The 9,039-nt window shown below is 40.3% G+C and overlaps 1 protein-coding gene across 1 annotated transcript; it reads right to left on the bottom strand.

The window, feature by feature from the left end:
• Window positions 1-5,182: 5,182 nt before the first annotated feature.
• On the bottom strand, window positions 5,183-8,165 carry LOC115546564 (uncharacterized). The gene is made up of 2 exons (XM_030360153.1): window positions 5,676-8,165; window positions 5,183-5,483 (listed from the first exon to the last, which is right to left on the bottom strand). Exons 1-2 carry the CDS (start codon window positions 6,949-6,951, stop codon window positions 5,266-5,268), a joined length of 1,494 nt encoding a protein of 497 aa, XP_030216013.1. The 5' UTR covers window positions 6,952-8,165; the 3' UTR covers window positions 5,183-5,265.
• Between the last annotated feature and the right edge of the window lie 874 nt (window positions 8,166-9,039).

Here is a 9,039-nt window from a genome sequence, read left to right as displayed (position 1 = left end):
AATGATAAGTAACATGTGCCAGGACAAGATCGCACAGGCAGTTCAAAAAGACAGATGCATAATTGCTCTAGCACAGCAAATGCTAAACAAGAAAGGAGCGTCACAGGATGAGCATATCCGCGCAACAATAAGAGGGCTTGGAAGATTATTGCTGGCTGGACAGGAGGTCACTCCTCTGAAGAGTATTGAGCAGTATGTCATGCCATCAAATGTCCATAATTTAATCAGAGCAGTAAAGTTTGTTGCAGGTTATGAGGAGAACACCAACACCATCAAAAAGTCATCTCTGGCACTAAAACTGGGACATAGCATAAAGAAAGTAGCAGACCTTGTTGCATGTGAAGCCCTCATATCAGGAAATCAAGACAAAGCAAAGCTGATTGAAAACTTCCGCGAGATATATAGAACCCGGTGGAATGAGTTCATTTCTGCGTTTGCTTACCGAACACTGCAGGAAGCTAAATGGAATGCGCCTCAGCTTATTCCATTTACTGATGACGTCAAAAAGTTGCACCTTCATTTGGATGAGAAACAGGAGGAGTACTCCAACGTGCTTTCCGGTGACCAGACGCCAAGAAACTGGACCAATCTCGCCAAAGTGATCCTTGCCAAAGTTATCCTGTTCAATCGGCGTCGACAAGGAGAGGTTTCCAAGATGTTGTTGACGACCTACTTGTCAAGGGTGTCAACACCTGTACATGATGACATCGCTCATGCCTTATCGGAGGTGGAAAAAATGCTATGCAAATACTTCTCACGCATGGAAGTAAGAGGGAAAAGAGGAAGGAAGGTGCCGGTGCTATTGACCCCTGCTATGGTCAAGTCATTGGATCTGCTTGCAAAGGAGAGATCAAATTGCGGGATCCTACCTGACAATGACTTCTTATTCGCCAGGCCTGGCAGTGCATCTCACTTAAAGGGGTCAGACTGCATTCGTGTCTACGCAAGAGAATGTGGAGCTGAGCAGCCGCAGACCCTCTCTTCGACGAAACTCAGAAAGCAAGTGTCCACCTTGAGCAAGGTGCTGAACCTTACAGACACCGAACTTCATCAGTTGGCTGAGTTTTTAGGGCACGACATAAGAATCCACAGGCAGTATTACCGCTTGCCAGAGGGGACTCTGCAATTAGCCAAAATAAGCAAAATTCTGATGGCATGCGAGCAGGGAAAGTTGGCAGACTTCAAAGGGAAATCAGTAGTGGATAGGAAGAGGTCTTTACTGAAACAGAATAACAACAGTAGAAGAGAATGGAAATGCCAATATTGTCTACATTATTGATTACAATCTTCTAAGTAGATGAACATGATACCCATGTTGTTTTTTCAGGATCCAGCTCCTCTGTGAGTCGTATGACAAGTCAAGAAGATTATGGTATGTACTTGGAAACAGAATGATTGTTTTTTCATTTCAGGAAGTTTCCAACATTTCAGGGTAATTAGAAAATGTTGTATTTCCTCTGTGTTTCAGATGTTTCAGGTAATGTACTGAAACAATTTATATCGTTTTGTCTTATGTTTCAAATAATAACTGCATGCATTAATATGTAATTGGGGATGGGTGATTTCAGGATAAGGAAAATATTTTTAAAAGTGTGTTCTCTAATTTACTACCGCCTAACCAAAAGTATTTTTAATGCAAGGTTAAGGAGCAGACTTTTAGTCAACCTCTTAAAGAATGGTGGGAAGCAATTTCTTTTGCTTCTGACCTTTGCTTCTGACATTTGTTTTAGTATTTCATATGTTAATTTTTAAGTAGTTTTGATTGGCTGTAAATTAACTAGTGTGAGGTTGTGGATAGTTAATGAAGGTCTTATTCTCTTGCACTTTTCCTATGTCAGAATCAAGTTCATCTTCAGAACTTTTGCTGCAGCCTTCTGACTCAGGTATTGTCCTCAAAAAAGTGCTGTAAATTAATTTCCTTTGAACACAGAATTTAAAGTAAAAATAATTAATATGAAATTCACTTTTGAGAAAAACTATTGTGCGTATACTTGGGTTATTCTTCCTTGTTTTTCTAGACTCATCAGTGCGACCCCAGCGCTGTTCCACCCCAAAACGATCATCAGCTTTTAAACCTTCATCTTCATCATCAGACAGCAGAGGTATTTTGGGAAATGTCTTCCTAAGAAGGTCTGTATTTTGCACAATTAATGTATATGGACATTAATTATCTTTCCACTATTCTTTTCTCTACATTTTGTCTCAGTCTCACAAAGATCAACCAGTTCAGCAGAAAAGAAGCCTAAAACAACTCATTCAGTTATGGAATGTAAGGGTTCATGTCTGCCTTCATGGTTTCCTGTTAGTTAGATAATTCTAACTGCAAATCAACACTTTATAAGTTAAAAAGCTGATAAGGTCTTTGTCAGGAGTGCTGCTATTAAATACTATGTTACCTTGGTGCTCTTAGGCTTAGGAATTGCAGACATAGATTGTGTAAAAAAAAATAGAGACACAGAAAGCCTTTAATTCATTTTTTGTTTTTGTTGTTTTGGCCTACTCAACAATGCGTTTGAACAATTGAAATATGGTTGTCACTCAAATTTTAAAGCAGGTGAATCACATGATCAATAAAATAAGTTAAATCTTAAATAAACTGTAATGTTGTTTCAATAAGGACTAGGTAAAGAAAGTTCAGTAAGGTTGTTGAGCAAGAGAGAAATGTTTGTGATCATGATTTACAAGTGTCATCTAAATGTTGTGTCTTTCAGACCCGGCACCAAGTTCCCAAAAAAAAAAATGGAGTGACAAGGAAGTTGCTGCTGTGGAGTCGCAAATGGGAAGGTACTGACTGATTGACCTGATTCTAACTTTTTTCTTGATAAGTTGCCCACTTGCCCACTCTCTACACGATAGTTGCGTTTCAATCCAACTGATGCGAATTAGTGATGCGCATCCGTGGTAATGCACATAAATAAAATGTGCATTAATCACCGTTTCCAACACCTGTTGACAGGGACGTTGGAAGTATTTTCTGACGGGGGATGGTGTCAGTGGTGGTCCGGGCGTAAATGTTGACATTGGTTTACCATCTGTCTGTCTTGTTGCTTGTATGTTGTGCATGGGGAAATATTGAAGCTGTCTCATCCTATCCTAAGGTTCATCACAAAGGGCACAACCCCCGGAAAGGAACAATGTGAGGAGTGCATCAGAAGGTGTCCTGAAGCGCTCAAGAACAGGGACTGGAGGGCAGTTAAGTACTATGTCCGGAATAGGATTGTGTCTCTCACAAGGAAAACATGAGGACATGTTGTTTTGTCAGGGGGGGGGGTGGGGGGTGGCAGGACATGTTTTTGTTGTCGGGGGAGGGGGGGGGGGGGGTGGCAGGACATGTTTTCTGACATAGTACTCATCTGCTCTCCAGTCCCCATGTTTTTGTTGTCGGGGGGGGGGGGGCAGGACATGTTTTTGTTGTCAAGGGAGGGGGGGGGTGGCAGGACATGTTTTTGTTGTCGGGGGAGGGGGGGGGGGGGGGTTTGGCAACATTGCATTTTATTTGAATTTTATTTTCATTTTTATTTTGTAAAAGTCAGTTGACTTGAAATTACTGTACTGTACTGTAAGTTATTGCACTCTTCACCGAGCCAAGTCAGTGCAGATGTTTCAGGTAATGTACTGAAACTATTTATATTCTTTTGTCTCATGTTTCAAATAATAACTGCATGCATTTATATTTAATTGGGGGTGGGTGATTTCAGGATAAGGAAAATATTCAAAAAAAAGTGTGTTCTCTAATTTTCTACCGCCTAACCAAAAGTATTTTTAATGCAAGGTTAAGGAACAGACTTTTAGTTAGGCCACATGCAAATCGTGGCGGCCATTTTGTTGGGACCACTTTCCTGCCTGAGACCAATGATTATGACGGGCGATTAATATTATATAAAAGATATTTAATGAATTTGCATATTAAGCCTTATAGTAATTTCAAGTTTTCATAAACCTTGTTATAGAGCTTGTGTTTGCTTGAATAAAAATATTGAAACTTGTTCCTCTATCGTATTTTATTAGTGTTGATGATTAGAACCTGGCCCATTGGCAGCTTTCAATAACTTTATTTCAATAACTGTATTTATAATCACAAGTTTAATGGATATTTGCAAGCCAGAACATGAAAATACACACTGTGGGAATTTATTTGTTATTTGTTTATTTGTGTAGAGTGGAACAAATAAATTCCCACAGTGTGTATTTTCATGTTCTGGCTTGCAAATATCCATTAAACTTGTGATTATAAATACAGTTATTGAAATAAAGTTATTGAAAGCTGCCAATGGGCCAGGTTCTAATCATCAACACTAATAAAATACGATAGAGGAACAAGTTTCAATGTTTTTATTCAAGCAAACACAAGCTCTATAACAAGGTTTATGAAAACTTGAAATTACTATAAGGCTTAATATGCAAATTCATTAAATATCTTATGTATAATATTCATCGCCCGTCATAATCATTGGTCTCAAGCAGGAAAGTGGTCCCAACAAAATGGCCGCCACAATTTGCGTGTGGCCTCACTCTGAAACTGTCAGAAACCATGGGATGTGCTATCCAGTTTCTTTTTGAGATCAGTGGTGGGGGTGGCAGGGCATGTTTTTGTTGTCGGGGGGGGGGGGGGGGTTATAGCATTTTATTTTAATTTTAAGTCAGTACAGTCAGTACAGTTCAATCTTTATTTTGAAGAGAAAAAGTGTAATAAAAATACAGTTTACAAAGCACAACAATATAATGTCTTTAGTGGAAGTACTAACCTGGTCTTGACCAGCCCCTCGTTCTACACTATCGTTTCGTACAAGGATACAAGGATACAAGGATGTTTATTTGTCACATGCATGATATGATTACTAATGTAAAGAATGCAGTGAAATTGTCAGTTCCTGTCAGAGTACAGTACAGAGGGACTGGACATTCAGGTATTGAGAAACGATTGTTTACTGGAGGTGTTTACATTCAAAAAGACTGGATCAGCCCTTGACTGATAGCCTGTAGTATTCTTGCGCTGCCTCACTCTGTTAGCTGACTGGCCAGGTCATGAATTCTCCTGGAGGAATCCAGGTCAATGGCTGAAATCCCAGACGTAGCTACGAAGGGAGAAGATAATCGAGCGGAATTGCGTAGGAAGGCTTTGGCCAGGCTATGGTAGTACAGAAATTAAGGTGAGATAACAGTTACATGGTCAGAAAATCTTCAAGCCATCATGTTCAACCTATAAGTGCACCTATAAAATTAAAATGTCTCCTATCCGGAAAAAGCAGCTACTTTAGATTAGTTTCAGATCAATAGCGACAATGTTGGTAAAAGCCAAGCACAAAAGACACACCTTTGCAGAAACTCCAGCGTTGATGCCAGCTCTGACGGGTAATGAATGTTGAAACAATAGAAGCTCCCGAACATCAAGCACAGGGCAGAAATGAATGAGGGGATGTGGTCGTTGACGATATTTCGATCCACGCTCAGCATGGTTCGCCTTGAAGAAAAGCAGGATTGTCCTAAAGAGGAAAAAATCATAACATTAAAAGGCATGTCTTCCTGAAACATTTAAAACTTTTTAAGCACTTTTCTTTAACAGTTTAAGGTCTGTTAAATTGCTTAACATAGATACAGTGTGTTGTATATAGGTGGAGAGTGAAATGTAGCCTTTTAAGGCAAATTTGACTAAATTACTGAGAAAAGATACTTACCACACACAACAATGGTAGGGGTCAAGTGGACTTTTTCCATCTGTATTTCCTCGGCCAGACACGTGTCCTCCACGTAACAGAACATTGCGTCTTCTTTCTCATTGAAGTATGACAACAGAAGCAGCACCATCTCTTTGACGTCTTCAGAGAGACCACACAGCTCTCCTCTCATCGCTTTTAACTTTGTTAAAGCCTGTAGGAACCTTTTGTTCTTGTGGACAGCAACAGTGTTCAGGTAGTTCAGGAGTCGTTTCCCTTTCATATCCAGATTCCTCGAGAACGTTTCTTGAAGCCCAATTCCGGTGAGTTCCCTGAAGTGGACTGCCATGCCAAGTTCCTCAAAGAAAAATGGCCACTGTTCCAGGAGATGCTTGATGTTTTTCCCTTGGTTAACTTCTTTACGCTGGGAGTAGAAAGTGTTCTTCATTAGGCTTTTGAGCTCCTCTGTATTAACGTCCGGTCTCTTCATTTTTTCTCTCTTTTCCTTCTGGCTCTCTGGGGTCTCTCCAAGAGGAAGGAATTTTGGATCCCAGGTTATGCACCCATAAGTGTCCTGGATCGCTGCTCTCTTTTCTGGGGGGACTTCATCTGTGTCAGTATCATCAGTGCAATACCTTCGCTTTCTTATTTTTGGGGTTGTTGATCGCTTCATATTCTCGATTCGGTTTTGCAATTGCTTAACAAGAGAGTGATACCCTTGCCCAATCACGTCTCCTTCTATGACGTCTTGCAATGATTTGGGATATTTTGATACCATCTTTTTTGCAACTTCAATAGAGCTCCTTCTACTTATGCAGGAACTTTTTTGTGTCATCTCTTGAACCACAAGGCGGACCATCTCCCTTCTCAGTCGTGGACTTGGTCGCTTTTCTCTCTCCAAAGTCTGCGTCAGTTCCTCTGGGAACTTATCCCACGGAATCACAAAGGTATCCACCCAGTCGACATGAGGGCTTTGGCTGCTGTTTGAAGAGGTTGGAGTTGAACTTCCTGGTGAAAGAGACTGCAAGGATGGAGGAGGTCCTGGTGAAGCATCAGATGAGCTGCTGGTTGTAATACTTGACTTCCATCTCTGTTTCAAGACAGCAACGACTTTTCGTGCTTGAATTGGCCTCAGCGCAGACAGCAAGTCAGCTTCCTCAATGAACTGGAAATCATCACAGGTCTCTACCCCAAGGGATTGCAAGTGCTCTTCTAAAATATCTTTTATCATCTCTGGAAGGTCAGGCAAGACCTCAGTGATTGCGGAGCGTAGAAACGATTGCTCCAAGTCAGTCATATCTATAATCAAAGAAGAATGACAACTGAAGAGAAATAAGTTATTCAACACATAGTTAAGCTGAAACTCTACTTGCTTGAAAAGTGTTATGTGAGTGATGATTTAGACATTTATGCATCTTAAAAGGAAAGCCAAGACCACTTTCAATAAGCTTTCAAATTGTGTTTTTGTATTTCTACCAAGCATACTATTTTTTGAATAGTTTCTTAATCTCACTAGCCAGGATCATATTTATTTCGACAACACACTGTGTTTTAGGGGAATGACTTGTAACCCGTTCACAATGTATGATGGTAATGGGTAGAAATCTACCAAGTCATTAATGTTAAGACATTGCATCCTTGTACTCCGTTTTGTCACCGAGTACAAATGGTATTCAGAAAGATAGCCAGCTTCATGTACATCAATGACAAAATACACAGCCGCTTCCTTTTTAATCAGAATGATGACAAGTTCTCCAAACTCCATGGACTCATCATTTTTTGACACAAGGAAATTCCCTTTTTTATATGATGTGCCTTTATACTGTATGTTGGTGGAAACAGTAGTATTGTTTTCATCAAAGCCAAACTCTCCGACTGCATGTTTAATTGCGTCACTGTAGAGGTTGGGGTAAAAGATACAGCTGTCTTTGACTTGCAGGAGCTGAGTGCATCCTGGCCCAACTGCAAGATATGCCTGAAACAGCTGATGTCGTTCAGCTAAAGTCAGACAGATGTTTCTGAAGTTTTTCAAATGCCTGGCACATCTTTTGAAGTAGCTGTGTTTACTTTCAAAACGCATCGTCCATACTCTGATTAAAGGGCCAAATTTCAAGATTAGTGCCGGATAGTGCCGCATGAAGTGGTGTTTTGGTTTGAATGTAGTCTCAGGAAATAAACACTTTCTTGATTCCAAATATTCTTGGATAAGAATGTCAAGATAGGCTACCTGGGACAACGAAATCTTTTGCGCACAAATCATATCGACAATATCTTTAAGCTGAAGAGTTAACTCCCATACATCGTCTTCTGGATTTTGCACTTTGTCACCAATCAAAACAGGGAGCAACCTTAACAAATTCCAGTTCTGAATAGCTTGACCCGAAAGCTTTGCTACCTCCGAGTTGACAGCACACGGCTTTGTGAGAGCATCAGATCCTTTGTACTGGAACTGTTTGATGCGTCGGTTCAAAAGTGGATATGTAAGCCATTTCTTTTTCTTTATGAAGTACTTCAAGTACAATGCAACATCATAGGATAAGACACCCTCAAATATGTCTTGCTTAGGACATTCAAAAAGAATGTCCTAAGCAAGGAGGGAGACCGGGATTGCAAACATGAAAAGATTTCAGATCATTGAAAACAGAGTTTTGCTTTATCCCTTTCATGTTTTGACTGTCTCCAGCTTGTAGGTCAGCAACAGCAGAATCGTAGCTTTCAGGGCTACGCTGCGGACCACATACATTTGGATTGTCACTCTGAAACTCACTGCGTGTAATTTCACAGTACCTGCAAAAGTACTCAGAACGACTAAAGTTTTCAGTAAACCCACCAATGCCGTGTGATCCCAAATTATCACCAGCAATACAATACAGAGCCCCTTTGACTGTTTCACCCTGTACAGTAATTCCATTTTCCTCCAAATCCTTCAAATCCATTAGCATCTCTGAGAAAACTTCTGCATTTCCAAATTGTTTTAGGTCAGACTCACAACACAGTAAGACGAGGGACATGTGCTCAGTATTGGACCGCACATGAGCAGTCATGTTTGCCACAGAAAGGTAGACTGCAAGTACTTTGTGTTTTTTCCTGGCAGAGCCTAGGGGATTGACAATTTCAAAGGCATCCTGGTACAGAATTATCTTCAGGCATCCTGGATTGTCAATGAAGAACTGGTTGGATTTAAAGTTCTGTCCATCACTTAAGTCACCAAAAGTTTCAGAGTCTGATTCACAGGACTGCTGGGACACTGAATTCCTCCAAAATTCAGATTCCAACAAACAATTTAATGTTTGTTTCACAGGTACGTAATAGGCACACTTTTCCATCATATTTTCATCATTTCCTAAAGTTAGTTTTTTTGGCTCTATGTATTTGAACATCTTCT

This window comes from Gadus morhua, chromosome 7 (assembly GCF_902167405.1).
Source record: "Gadus morhua chromosome 7, gadMor3.0, whole genome shotgun sequence".
NCBI lineage: Eukaryota > Metazoa > Chordata > Actinopteri > Gadiformes > Gadidae > Gadus > Gadus morhua.
This window is presented reverse-complemented; position numbering and strand designations above follow the sequence as displayed.